At 36.9% G+C, this 15,623-nt stretch overlaps 1 protein-coding gene across 5 annotated transcripts in view; it reads right to left on the bottom strand.

The window, feature by feature from the left end:
• The window catches only part of DENND4C (DENN domain containing 4C), a 110,348-nt gene that overhangs the window by 47,557 nt on the left and 47,168 nt on the right, over positions 1–15,623 (bottom strand). For all 5 annotated transcript variants that reach the window (XM_087444669.1, XM_014792387.2, XM_004436772.3 and 2 more), the window contains 5 exons: positions 15,553–15,611; positions 14,509–14,653; positions 12,014–12,189; positions 6,189–6,289; positions 5,628–5,846 (listed from right to left, as the gene is read on the bottom strand). In XM_087444669.1, the coding sequence (XP_087300795.1) occupies positions 5,628–5,846; positions 6,189–6,289; positions 12,014–12,189; positions 14,509–14,653; positions 15,553–15,611 (700 nt within the window). The remainder of the gene's footprint in view (positions 1–5,627; positions 5,847–6,188; positions 6,290–12,013; positions 12,190–14,508; positions 14,654–15,552; positions 15,612–15,623) is intronic.

The raw sequence follows: 15,623 nt of genomic DNA, 5'->3' as shown, positions 1-15,623 counted from the left end.
AAAGCTACAATCCATTTACCCTTTTACGTCCTACCTACACCCTCCTGTCTTTACTTCTCTCTCCACCCAATATTGATTCCATGTCCACGTCCATGATATCAATTACTTTCTTGTCAACACTCAATTCTTATGCCCTCTTGTCTTTTTTGTCAAATCCACCTAGTATAACCTCGCCCTGAAAGAATGTTTTGCCTGCTCCCTCTGGATCTGCACCTTCGTGGCTGAGCACAAGCTAAAGAGGAAAAAAAGTTCTACAACTAGGTGGATCAGAAACACTTATACCTTCATCCCTGACCAGCAACCCTACTACACTTCTGGAATCCATTTAATTTCCCTTTACCCATATTTTCACAGCTATTTCCAATTTTAAATGCTCTCTCTCCATGTTCTCGCCTCCTATTCCTGAATGATCATACCTTATATTGCAGGGAAAATGAAAATCTTTAAATGAGAACTACCTTCATTATCTCACTACAAAATCTATGACTCTTTCTACAGCTATCATTTACTCCTTCTCTCTTTTTACAATGGATATGTCCCTGCTCCAATCTAAGGCCAAGCCCACCAGAGGAGCCTGAGATTCCAGCCCCTTCAGTGTTCTCAGGACAATTCTCCCTCTCCATTAGCTACTTATCAGCATACTGAAGTCTCTCTTTCTCATTTTAAAAGACTCATCCTTAACAAATAATCGATCTTTCCCTTTTCTGCTGCTTCGCTTCTCAATAAAGGGCTCGACCATCCATTTTGTCGTTAAAGACAAAAATCTCAAAGTTGCTCTTGATATCTCCCTCTATCTTTTATCTCATATTCAGAGAGTGACGTAAGCATCATGGCAGAATGAGTTGTTCCCTTTGTCTCTCACCTCTAAATTACAACCAATCAGACATCCATTGACCAACAGAGGATTCCCTACACAGCACAACAGTATGCATGACAGATCCATGCATCTCTACATCTGAAGGTGGGTGACCTGGACTCGGGGAGGCAGGGGAACTAGGGGAGCAGCTCCCCAACTCCCCTGCAGCAGCGATCCAGGATGCGGATCCTCACGCAGTGGCTGGCAAGACTGTGAGCGGAGGCGGTGGTGCCCCGGCCTGCATGACTACTAGCAGAGCCAGTGGGAGCAGAAAAAACAGCCCCTGCTTCCCCCCAGCAGTGGCAGATGGAACTTGCAACCAGAGGCTTCAGGAACCACAGCAGAACCGGTGACCCAGCCCCCAGTGGTGGCACTCCCCACACCAGCACCACCAGGAGTGGGGGCTGCATACAAGTCTCCAGGTCCCTGGCAACAACAGCGACACCCATGAACCCAGCATCTCTGGCGGTGGTACAACCAGCAACCCCAGACAACCTGGGAGCAGTAGTGCAGGTGGTACACAGGGCAGCAGCATCTGAGCCTGTGGAGAGTCTGCAGAGAGCCAGTGGAGGACATGAGACCCAGGTGACTTGGGAAGCAGCAGAAGTGTTTGCAGCCTGGTGACTCTGGTGGCGGCACCTCAGACTGCAGCAACATCGTCAACAGCAAGGCACCAGCAACATCAGAGGCATAATGTGGCACAAGTAGGGCACTGATGACGCCTCTAGCAGAAGCAGTGGAGGGTGGAAAGTGCAGGCTCTCATATACAACCAGAAGCAGCCCAGAACCAAAGTAACCAAAGCCGTACCCAAATAAGAAAAGGTGATTACTACCACAAGTGCACTGCCAGAGGATCAATTCATCAAACACCATGCAGAACCACAATAACACAGCAGAACAGAAAGAGAATGACAACTCTCCAGAAACCAAACTTGAAGTCACAGAAGATTACACTCTAACTGACAGAGAATTCAAAATAGCTGTCATGAAGAAACTCAACGAGTTACAAGAAAACTCAGAAAAGACAGTTGGATGAGCTCAGGAATAAAATCAATGAACAGAAGGAGTACTTCACCAAAGAGACTGAAACTCTAAAAAAGAAAAAACCAAACATCTCATATTCAATCACCAAGTTCTATTCAATTTACCTCCTAAAAATCACTGTTCTATTCATACTACCTCCAACTAATCCAGGTCCCTTCCACTGATCACTTGGACCAATGCATTAACCAATTAATTCATACTTTGGATGCTTCCAATTCAATCTCTGCATAGAAGCCAAAGAGATTTTTTTAAAAACACTCAAAGTGATCTTTTAAAAATGCAAATATGATCCTATTACCTATTTAAATATCCTTCACTGGCTTGCAATTACTCTTAGAATAAAGACTGAAACTCTTGACTGGTCCTAAAAGATCCTAAATGATCTGGCACACACCCACCATTTCAAGCATGGTTTTTGAGCCACTTTTCCCTCCAGCCTTTCTTTCTTTGATGCTTCAGGGCATTCCACATGCTGTGGTCCTCACTTCATCCCCTTGAGATACTAATTAGTAGAGAAATGCTTAAATAAAATAGAAATAAATTATTCTTGACAAGTGGTAATGAAAAGTCTTTTTTTCTTATTCTAACGGATCTAGGCGATGATCAGCAAAGGCTGCTAAAACAATTAAATGAAAAGCTGATGAGGAAACTATAATGAATGAATGAGACAGACAACACTTCAACCCACTGATCAATATTAGGAGCACTAAAAATGGGACAGCAGACATGTATGTGCCTCACAATAGGAAGTAGTAAGCACCATGTGTTTTGGCACTACTTGCCAAGAAAACTGACCCTGACTCCAATCAACCTCTAGATGAGTACTGTTTAATTCAGTAACCACTACCCACACGTTGCAAGTGGCACTTGAAACATGGCTGGTCCAAATTGAGATGTGCTATAAGTATAAAACACATGCCAATTTTGAAGCCTTAGTATGTAAAAAAGAACGTAAAATATTTCATTAAAATTTTAAAAATTTCATTAGATATTGAAATGACACTATTTGGGATATATTAAGTTAGAGAAAATATATTATTAAAATTAATTTCCGGGGCAAACCCAGTAGTGCAGGGGTTAAGTTTGCGCACTCAACTTCAGCACAGACCTACACACCACTCATCAAGCCATGCTGTGGCCGCGACCCACATACAAAATAGAGGAAGACTGGCGCAGATGTTAGCTCAGGGCCAATGTTCCTCACCAAAAAAAAAAAAAAAAAAAAAATTAATTTGCTCTATTGCATACTTTTTTTTAACTGTGGCTACTAGAAAATTTTAAATTAAATATGTAGCTCACATTGTATTTCTATTGGACAATACAGCTCTTGATCCAACCCCAAGTTTACAGGAAATACTGATGATAGAAAAAATGTTAAACACCACCAGCCAATCAGTCAGCCTGATACAATCAGCCAAAAGCAGATATAAATCCAGGAAATTCTAAAGGATAATTAACACAGTTTACGGGTGAAATGATGTCCTGTTTGGAAAGAAAGAGAGAAAGAAAGCGGGGGAGGGGAGGGAAGGAAAGAAAGGAAGGGTGGGTTAACTAAAGGTAGATGAAACAAAAATGGCAGAATGCTGATTGCTACTACTGCTGAAGTTGGAAGATGGCTATATGAGAATACATTATATTAGTCTCTCTACTTTCACATGTTTGTGAAAGTATCCCTAGTAAAAAGTTAACCCAAAACTCGTAGCTAATTCCTATTCATTTTTCAGGCCCAAGCTTAATTGTTACTTCTCAGGGAACATTTCCTTCCCTGACCTAGCACTCTCACAGTAACCAAAACTTTCCTTCACAACACACTTAGTAAAATGTAATTAGTATTTGTCTTATTTTATTGTCTGATGTCTATATCCCTCATTAGACCAAATGCTATCCTGTTACCAACAAAAACCTTAGGCCTCAGACACTAAATATCTATCTTGCTATATTCCATTAGTAATGCCACTCTCCTACTTAGAGACAGAGAGACAGAATGAATTAATAACCCACTACCACCCATTAGAAAAACTTCATCTTCTTAGTCTGACATTTAAGACGTCCATAATCTGAGCTCTAATCTTATTTTCAGCCTTATCTTCTACAACACCTCTAAAGCTCTTCACTTTGGTCAAATTGTACCATTAAATCTTTTTTCCCAAACATGCTGTTATAGGTTGAATTACGTCCCCACTCCCCCCAGTTCTTATGTTGAAGTCCTAACCCCCAGCATTTCAGAATGTGACTGTATTTGCAGATAGGGTCCTTAAAGAAGTAATTAAGTCAAAATGAGGTAATTAGAGTAGGCTCTAATCCAATATGATTGGTGTCCTTATAAGAAGAGGAAATTTGGACACAGATTCATACAGAAGGAAGACCATGTGAAGACACAGGGAGAAGATGGCCATCTACAAGCTAAGGAGAGGCCTCAGAGGAAACCAATCCTGCCAACACATTCACCTTGGACTTTTAGCCTCTAGAATTGAAAGAAGATAAATATCTGTTGTTTAAGCTGCCCAATCTATGGCACTTTGTTATGGCAGCCCTAGCAAACTAATACACATGCCTTGTGCTTTTGTTCTTGAGGTTTCTTCCATTTCATTATGACCACTAATGATAATAGCTATCATGGGTATTGTAAAGTACTTTTACTAGTTGATTCACATACATTTTCTCATTTAATCTTCACAACCATGTATGAAAAAGTATCATCCCTATTTTATTAACGAGAAAAAAGAACCCCAGAAAGGCTTCATAAATAGCAACGTAGAAATTCTAATTCAGATTTGACTTTTAATGCCTATTGTTTTTTAAAAAGCCTTTCCTGCTTATCTCCATTTATCTAAATTCTACCCATTCTCCAAAGTCATGCTCTTCTTCCACGAAGTCTTCCAAAATACTCATTTGGAAGAATGTTCCCTTATTCTGAATTTTTAGAATTTCTCACTGAATTATTAATTGCATAAAATCTGTTTTCTTGAATACTTGTTCTATTTTTAAAAACATTTTCAATTATTGTCCATTTAGTATCTCATAGAGCTAAATTTTATATTTCTTTATATCCCTATATAACAACTAGTCAGATTTGGTAAGTGGTGACTAAAATCTGACAGATAAGTTATCCCAAAGCAGAAATGATAAAAGACAAAAGGATTACTGGGAAAATACAGATTTTTTTTTTAATTAACTGCTGGGTAAAAGTACAGAAATACAGAAATGTAAAATAATCTTCCTATGAATATTGATGAATGTGGAAGCTTGCTACTACATACACGTTATAAGAGCAGCTGAATAACAACAAAAACCTTTATAATTCTCTAAAATAACAAGAATGAGTATAGTGTTTTCCCCTGGAGCAAGGCTATATTTTTCAAAAATTTTTAAAAACTGGTGGCTTTATTCCAAAAACTAGTTTTTAGGCAATATTTTAAAGCCGAGTGTATAAATCCAAGAATTATGCAAAACTGAGGAAACATCTAAAAGCTAATCACCAGCTATGTTCTATTAAGATAACTGACTATAAAGAATTGTAAATATAAACATCTTTGACTTTTCATGATTAAAGACCTCCAGTTTCAGATTTCTCAGGAAAAAATAATGTATAAAAATTAAAAGCAATTCTATTCATAGAGGTAGATTACAAATACACAGAAGTTCATTATATTTTAATATAAATTTCTAAGAACTTATACGAAATAGAAAATATTTTTCATTTCAATAAAAAGTAACTGCCACTCACCCTGTCGGTCAAACAATGAATCAGCAGCTGTGGCTTTATTTGAAGGAGCCTCTGTGATCGGTCTGAGATATGTTCTATAGCCTTTTAAAATGGACGCCATAAAGCGCAAAAATGCCTCCTGAATTTCCATCTCAAGTTGTGTCATCTTCTTTTGCCAGGAGAAGTCTGCTTCAATTGGAGTCATCTCAATTGCTGAACCTTCTTGAGTTTTTCGGTGAACTGACAAACAGCGTAAGAAGAGAAAATGGCATTAACATATAATTATAGATATATAATGATTGAACAATTAAGGAAATTGTCAAAATAAAGCCCATGACTTCCTGAAATTCCTCTCTCCATTAATATAAAGGGATCTTTGGCAGGGGCTAACAGGGAGGCTCACACAGACAAGGCACAGAGAACATGCTCAAAAAATCATGAACCACAATACTAATTTCTTATTACTGGAATTTTGTTTTATAATGAGACTCCTTTTAAGCAGAGCAAAATTATGTTTAAATTTAAGAAGAATTTCTCATGTACATTCTTTCATTAAAAATATTCCTTCTTCCTCACATTTACCTGAAGAGAGCTGGGGATACAATTTCCTCAAGGTGCTAAGCAGACTTTTGCATGGCTTTTTGGGAAGCTGCTTCCAGTTCATGTTCTTCTTTTCATCTGATCTATTAAATAAAAACAAAATTAACAAAATCTGTTATAATCTGCTTTTACTTAAACATTCTTATGTCAAACTAAAAAAGAAAACAGAAAGGGTATTTTTAGTGAAGTTACAAGTGATACAGACAGTCTGAATAAGTGGTTTTCAAAGAAGTTCTCTTTTCATTTCAATCAACCTCAGTCAAATTTGGTCATCTCATTCTAACTCTCCAGCATAAACAGTTTTCAACATTGGAGTTATGAATACAACACTGAAGTCTTGCTTCAAAAGTTACATTTTAGAATTATAATATTTTAAGTGTCAAACTTAATTGACTTGAGACTTCAAACTACCTATTAGAAACAAATCTGAACAAACATCCGAGTCAGTAACATTCAGAGCACGTTCTGACCACAATGCAACTGAGTTCGCATTTAAGAAAAAAAAAAAAAATGTGAGTTAAAAAGAACACTTTTAGGGGCCGGCCCGGTGGCGCAGGCGGTTAGGTGCGCGCGCTCCGCTGCGGCGGCCCGGGGTTCGCTGGTTCGGATCCTGGGCGCGCACTGACGCACTGCTTGGCGAGCCATGCTGTGGCGGCGTCCCATATAAAGTGGAGGAGGATGGGCACGGATGTTAGCCCAGGGCCGCCTTCCTCAGCAAAAAAAGAGGAGGATTGGCGGATGTTAGCACAGGGCTGATCTCCTCACAAAAAAAAAAAAAAAATCACCAAAAAAAAAAAAGAACACTTTTAAATAATACAGGAGTCAAATAAAATATTTTATTAGAAATAAGAAACATTTAAAACTCTACAAAGATGAAAGCACTACCTATCAACCACGGGCTGCAGCTAACGCTATACATCAGGCCAATATCACTATGAATATCAATGCAAGTATCTTAGATTCTTAGAAAACTTATATACCAGGATATAAAAAAATAAGAGCAAGATGATGTTTATTTCAGGAATGCAAGGACTGTTTACTACTAATTGATTTTATAATGTAATTTGCCACACAGAGATCAAAGAAGAAAAACTTAATGCTCATCTCAATAGTTGTACAAAAGTATTATAAAATTCAACACCATTTATGATTTAAGAAAAAAAACCTCAATCTAGAAGTAGAAGGAAAGTTCCTTAATTTATTATTAAGCAATCAAAACCCTAAAGCAGGGCTAGCAAACCTTTTCTATAAAGGGTTAGATAATAAATATTTTATGCTTTGAGGACCACAGGGCCTCTGTCACAACTATTCAAATGTGCCATTGTAGCATGAAAACAGCCTTGTGCCATATGTAAACGAATGAGTATGGCTATGTTCCAATAAGGTTTTATTTACAAAAATGGGCCTTAGGCCAGATGTCAATTCTTGCCTTAAAGCAATAATCAATCATACTTAATGATGAACTGCTCACAGCTTTCCCTTTGAAACTAGGAACAAGATAAGATCCGGCTATGACTATTTCTATTCAACATTTCACTAGGATCCTAGCCAGAGAATTAAGACAAGAAATTTAAAAATATGTAAGGATTGTAGATGATGTGACTGTTTATAGCCAGATAATTGAAAAGAATTTACAGACAAACTAAAATACGAGAATTTAACTAAGTTGCTGGGCAGCAGACCACTACATAAAAATCAATAGCACTTCTATACCCCAGCAACTAACAAGCAGAAAATGTAATTAAAAATACCATTTACAGTAGCAATAAAAACCATAAGATACTTAGGAATAAATAAGTCTAACAAAAGATGTGGAAAAAAAAAAAGGTGTGCATGGTCTTTATGGAGAAAACTGCAAAGTTTATTGAAAAAACTTTAAAAAGATCTATGAAGTAAATTACCAAATTCATGGGTAGGGAGACTTTATATCAAAAAGATGTCATGTGCCACTAAATTAATCTATAAATTCAAGAGAATTCTAACCAAAATTCACAACATAGTTTTGTGTGGAACTTAAGCTGATATTAAAAATTATGAAAAAGCAAAGGCCCAAATATAATCAAAACAATTTTAAATGGGGTAAATGGACTTGCCATCTCACATCACAACTTTTTTTCAACAACCTCATTGAGATATAATTCACATACCATACAACTCACCCATCTGAAGCGTGCAATTTGAAGGTTTTCAGTATATTCAAAGAGTTGTATAACCACCAGCACAACCAATTTTAGGATATTTTCATCACCTCAAAAAGAAACCCTGCACTCCTTTAGTCATTAACACTCAATTCCCCCTCTTCCTATCCCAAGGCAACCACAACCACACTACTTTCTGTGTCTATTTTTTTAGATTTGCCCTGGACATTTCACATAAATGTGATCACATAAGCTCTTTTAGAATGATGTTTTCCAGGTTCATCTATGTTGCAGACAACTTAATTTTAAAGTCATGAAGATACTGTGATACTGACAAGAGGCTAAAACAGACCAAGGAACAGAATAATAAGCCAGGATACATATCTCCACAAATATAGAAATTGGTACGTAATGGTGTTGACAATGAAGACCAGTGGGGAACAGATGAATTGACTACTCTATAAATACTGCCATGTGACAATTGTTTATCCACGTGAAAAAAAATAAAATGGTATCTCTATGTCATATCATACACTAATATCAAGTTTAGCTGAATTAAAGACCTAAATGAGAAAGGCAAAACCTTAAAACTTTAAGAATATCCAGGATAGTATTTCATGACCTCAAGGAGGAGGATTTCATATACAAGAACCAAAACAGCAATCCATGAAAAGATATTGCTAAATGTGATCAATTAAAATAAGCTTCTGTTCATCAAAAGACACCATAAACAGAATGAAAAGACAAGTCACAGTGTGAGAGAAGCTATTTGCAATGCATGTAACAGACCAAGAATTAATTCCAGATTATATAAAGAACTTATGCAAACCAAAAAAAAAAAAAAGACAAACAACCCAACAGGAAAACACACCATAAAAAGGAAAATCTAATTCACAGGAGAGAAAAACCAAGGGGCAAAAAGAAACTAAAATGCCCCATTTGCTACTAATTAAGGAAATGTGAATTAAAGCCACAGTGAGATCCCATTATCTTCAAATTAGCAAAAATTTTAAAGCCTGACCATAACAAGTATTAGCAAAGATACGGAACAAAGAGGACTCTCATTTGCTGCAAAAAGGGGGTAAACTTGGGGAGTAATGTGGCATTAGCTACGCCTACCAACCAACATTAGCTCTTCTAGGTATGTGCTTCAGAGGAATTCTTGCCCATGTACTCAAAGAAATATGCACAATAATGATCAAAGCAGCCTTGTTCATAATTGGAAAAACGTAGGTACAATGTAAATATCCACCACCGATAAAAACTGAAAATGAAGTAGAGCTACATGTATCAACATGGATGAACCTCACAAAGAATGCCAAGGGAAAAAGCAAGTCACAGGGGCCAGCCTGGTGGCACAGCGGTTAAGTGTACGCTCTCCACTTCGGCGACCCGGGGTTCTCAGGTTTGGATGCCGAATGCACACCGATGCACCGCTTGTCAAGCCACGCTGTGGCGGCGACCCATATAAAGTGGAGGAAGACGGACACAGATGTTAGCCCAGGGCCAATCTTCCTCAGCAAAAAGAGGAAGATGGGCATCGGATGTTAGCTCAGGGCTGATCTTCCTCACACACAGACACACACAAAAAAGTAAGTCACAGAAAACCATACAAACCAAAACATTTTAAAGCATGCAAAACAAAATATCACTTAGAATAATACGTTGTGTTTCTAAAATACATAGAAATGATAAACCTCAAATTCAAGATAATGGTTAACCAGGAGCAAGATATGTTGCAGAGTTCTATCCAGCGGTTTCAAATTTATTGGTAGTACTATTATATTTCTTAATCTGGGTGATGGATACATGGGAGTTATTTAAATTACTATCTATAATTCTTGGGTATCTAGAACATTTCATAATTGTTTAAGTACAACTGAGCAAAGAGTTCAAAGTTATTTTAGAAAACAACGTTTTGGGCCAGCCCAGTGGCTTTGCCGTTAAGTGCACGCGCTCCGCTACTGGTGGCCCGGGGTTCAGATTCCGGGCGCGCACCGACGCACCGCTTCTCCGGCCATGCTGAGGCCGCGTCCCACACACAGCAACTAGAAGGATATGCAACTATGACATACAACTATCCACTGGGGCTTTGGGGAAAAAAAAAGGAGGATTGGCAATAGATATTATCTCAGAGCCGGCCTTCCTCAGCAAAAAGAGGAGGATTAGCACAGATGTTAGCTCAGGGCTGATCTTCCTCACAAAAAAAAAGAAAAAGAAAAAAAAAAAAAAGAAAAAGAAAACAATGTTTTGATCAAGAGAAATTTTATACAAGTTATTTAAAACTGGGCAAAATTAAGAATCTCCATAATATTATTTTACTCAGAATAGTAAATAAGGTAAACATCTCAGTTACAACTTCATAAATAATTTCCAAAAGCATCATAATGTATATAACCCTGCTTTTCAGGGATAGTAGCTGAAAAACAAAATGTGTGCTACAAGAAATATTTAGTGCATGCAAGTGGTTCATTACTTGCAGGCTGTAAGTAAATCTAATTACACATAGTAAAGAGCTACCACAATTATACAGTTTCAAAATACAATGGTAGATCCATTTCAAAACTATTTATTAAGTTATAGCAAATGTCTTCTTCCCTCCTTAAGTTATTGTTTGGTTCACTTAGGGACAGTTTCCCAACCAATTGTACTGTGTGATCATTGAAGTCTCACCCAAAATTCTTACTCTATTTATTTCCTGCCAATCTCTAACAGTAAAGAATAAAAATGCTGCAGGACCTGGAAGTTGGCACCAATATTAGGGAATCACTGCCCTTTCCCACTTTTTTCAGGGGGCAAGGAGGAGGTGGCTCTTAAGCATCCATCCAGAGCTGCTGCTTTTATTAATCTGGTACGCTACTCTCTGAACCCTCAGTCACACCCCTGCTGTACATATTTATCACCTCCAATAAACACAAACTATGACTGATTTTTAATATCAATTTCTCTGCAATACAATAGATCTTTATAAAATTCAAACTTTGACCACCAAGCGAATGGCGCAATATTACCCTATATTATGACTAAAGTCAAACAGCTAAAGCCATTTTTTAAAAGCTTACACATGGATTTTGAATTAAACCTAGAAAGCATATCATCTCTTGAGCTCTGAAAGCAGTGTTTAACCTTTTTTTTTTCAAATCCATATTCTCTTTCGTGTGTGTGTGTGAGGAAGACAGGCTCTGAGCTAACATCCATTGCCAATCCTCCTCTTTTTGCTGAGGAAGACTAGCTCTGAGCTAACATCTGTGCTCATCTTCCTCTATTTTGTATGTGGGATGCCTCCAAAACATGGCTTGATAAGCGGTGTGTAGGTCTGCACCCGAAATCCAAACCTGCGAACTCTGGGCCGCCAAAGTGGAGCACGCGAACTTAACCACTACGTCACAGGGCCGGCCCCTATATTCTCTTTTGATAAACATAAATATCTCCTGCCTACTGTTAACCTTATTATCTAAATATAAACTATTATAATATTGAACTTTTTCTTTTTCAAACTACACAGCTTTACAGGATTCTGATACCTGCCTTGGTTGAGAATCATTGTATTAAAGATGAAGACTTACTAACAACTTTAAAAAATAGCATATTTCTAGATGCTTTCAATGAGCTATAACTACATATGGGGAAAAATATAAATGGAAGATAAAATAAAAAGAATCAACTTACACATATAACATGTTTGTATCCAAGTCAATGCAAACAACATCTTGGGGTGGGTCATGAAGATCAAAGTACCTTGAGTCCACGCCAACTATAAACGGTAAAGGTGCACTAAGCACCGCCGCCAGTGAGAGAGGACAAAGGGGAATATATGGGCACTGCCACTGAAATGGAAAGATCATCTGGGAAAAAAGGTGTAAGAAATTACCCGAATTTTAAATATGCAATGAAAATCATGGAATTAACTAATATTACTGAAAGGGATCATTGAAAAGCAGTTAAGTCTAGTTTCTTTTACCTTAAACTTCATCCCCAAAACTAAATGACTATAAAATATTACTAAGCAATACTATGATGTAATTTTAATGTAATTAAAATGTTCAAGCACAACAATGATCATAAGCACAATAAAAATGCTAACAGCTCTTTGCATGTTAATTCTTCTAATGCCTATACACGAAACCCTCATTCTCATTTTACGGAAAAAGTCAAAGAGAGAGAGAATTGCCCAAAAAATTATAAAACAAATTCATTATCTTTAACTCTTTTGTATTTCATCCATCTATTAATTCTCAAAATAACCTTCGACTAAAATCCAACTAAGAGCACCAAGGACCAAAAAACATGAAAGTGATTATCTTGGGAACGGTAACAGTCAATTGAAATTTCAATTTAAAAATTCCCTAACTCCTCAAATAAACAAAATGATCCAACTACAGTGAAGCTTGACATCTTAAAAATACTAGTCAATATAAAACATACCTCAAGAGTTTCCTTTACAAAGCTCTACCTTAATTGTATCATATGTGCTTTTTTTTTAAAAAAAAAGACAAGTTTGATAAGTAAAAATGATGAAATTTTAATAATCAGTCTATATTAAAATTTTAATGACTGATGATAAAATTTTTCCTTTATTATAAAACTCCTTGCTATCTTTCAATGTCTAGTTCAATTCTTACCTCATCCATTATCACTCACCCCAAAGAAATGCCTAGAGAATTTAGTACCTATGCCAGTTACTCCAGATGGTTATTCAGAATTGGGATTTTTGTTTTCAATCATTTATTTACTTATCAAATATTAAAGTACTTAATATGTGCCAAGCACTGTTCGAGATAATGGGGTCACAACAGTGAATAAAACAAAGATCCCTGCCCTCATGGGGTTTATAGTCTAGCATAAGAGTCAGCAACCTTTTACTGTAAAAGATAGGAAACATTTTAGGCCTTGCCAGCCATACTGTCTCTGTCACAAATACTTAACTCTGTTTTCATGCATGAAAGCAGTCATAGGCAACATGTAAATAAATAGCCTATGTTCCAGTAAAATTTTATTTACAAAAACAAGTGACAGGCAGGATTTGACTCACAGACCATAGTCTGCCAACACCTGGTCTAGTAAGAGAAAGAGACAGAAAATAAACAGAAGACATAATAAATAAAATATGTCCTATGCCAGGAAGTGCTAAGCGCTACAAAAAAAAAAAAAAAAAAGAAAGCCAAGAGGAGGGGATCAGAGTTCAGAACAGGAGAGAGGGAAAGTAGGTTGTATTATTAAACAGGCCAAACAGAGTAGCCTCATTAAGCAAGTGACAACTGAGCTGAAACCTGAAGAAGGTGAGGGATTTAGCCAAGGTATATCTAGGAGAAGAGTGCTTCAAAGAGAAGGAACAGCTAGAGCAAGGGTCTTAAGGCATGGGGCTGCCTAATATGTTCCAGGGGTAGAGGGAGGCCAGCAAGGCTGGAGCAGAGCCAACAAGGGGGAGAGTAGTGAAAATGACATCAGAGAGCAGAGGGACAGAGCCACTTGCACAGGACTTTGCAAGGACTTCACATTTCCTTCAGTGAAAACTATCATACGTAATCAGATCTCTTTCTAATTGCAATGGGAAGCCATCAAAAGGTTTTAAACAGGAGAGGACTTGATTTAACTTTTATTTCTGTTTTACCCAATAGGTAAGCATTTTTACATTATCCTATCTTAGAATTTCTTATATGTTACAGGCTCACAATGATTAAAAGTTAAAATGGGGAGAAATTAACTGTGTAATTTATTTGCATAACTTTAGGGCAGCTGAAATTGGCCAGAGCCTCTCATTTAGTACAATAAGCTTCATTCACAAGTTTTATTATTACGTAATCATATAGATTCTCTGAAGAACTTTAAAATATAAAAAATTAAAAACTGAAATTTTCGATCAAATAGAAATCACCTTTTTTTCTTTATACTTACTATTTCTCTTTGCCACCCTTTTATATTTATGTTAAAATTTTACTGGTGATTTCAAAGTTGCTTTCACTGAAGGAAATTTCCCTTTAGAGTAAAAATTCCCTGTCAGTAATTCTGTACTAAAAGGAACTTTCATTGAAGGAAATATCCCTTTAGAATAAAAATTCCGTCAGTAATTCTCTACTAAAAGGAAATTTCATTGAAAGAAATATCCCTTTAGAGTAAAAATTCCCTGTCAGTAATTCTGTACTAAAAGGAAATTCTATACTTACAGCCACAACAGCTTCGGCTACTCCAGTCAACACTGCTGGCCTAAGAGAATGCAGCAGAATCTTACTCTCAAGTAAAACAAAGAGCAGCAGCGTGGCACAATTCTCAGGACCCAGATTCATTAACAAGGTGCTAAAGTTGGCTCCACTAGAAAAAGAGAGAAAAAGAGATGATTAAGAACTATTTCACTAAAACATGTTAAGATCTGCTTATTAAATTATTTCCTAAATATTAACAGATTGAGAATCTAGCATTAATTTCAAGTCCTGATTTAGTTATCATAGAAAAGTAGCAAATTTAATGAGACAGTATAAAAAAATGATTCAAACTCATCCTTTGGTAACAAAGGGGCATTTATCAGGAAAGATTTTCCTGAAGAACCACCATTTGAACTGAGCTCAAAAGAATGGAGGTAGCGGCTGGGTGGGGAGACAACAAGTACAAAGGCCCTGAGGCAAGCAAAAGCTATTGTCACATTAAGAAATTGAAATAAACCTATTATGACTAAAGCATAGTAAGGAAGGGGGTGAAAATAGCAAGAGACTATGCCAAAATAGAAATGACACAATTATATTTGCATTCTCAAAGGGACACACTGGATGCAGTGTGGATAAAGAGCAGAAGGAAGACAAGAGCAAAAGCACACCAACTAAGAGCTTATTAATGAATCAGTCCAGGTGAGAGATCATGCTAGCCTGGACTAGTGATGCAGACTAACAGAAGCTAATAGATTTGAGACATTTTAGGAGGTTAAAATCAGTTCACCTTGAACATTGAGTTATGAACCGGATACAAGGAGGGGAGATGAGAGGAAAAGGAAGAATACGTATTCCCTACATCCAATCTTGCAACTCTGTTAAGTGTTCCATTTTTAAAATGGTGGACAGCCTCACCATCCATCCAGCTATCAAAGTTGGAAACAGTAACACTATCACTACATAGTTTGTAAAAAAAAACACTTAATTTTATTATCCTAACCCTTAATATGGTTAACAAGCATTCTGCTCCAACTGGATAAATATATCATTTTAGATACCATTAATTACCTTAGTGGTAAAGGTGTAGAAACTGGCTGTGATAATATTAACGCATCATGGACTGATAGCTTAAAAAAAAA

The sequence above is a fragment of the Ceratotherium simum genome, chromosome 20 (assembly GCF_057802395.1).
Source record: "Ceratotherium simum simum isolate JZ-2026a chromosome 20, ASM5780239v1, whole genome shotgun sequence".
Lineage (NCBI taxonomy): Eukaryota > Metazoa > Chordata > Mammalia > Perissodactyla > Rhinocerotidae > Ceratotherium > Ceratotherium simum.
Note: the sequence above shows the minus strand (reverse complement) of the source record. Positions and strands in the feature narration are given on the sequence as shown.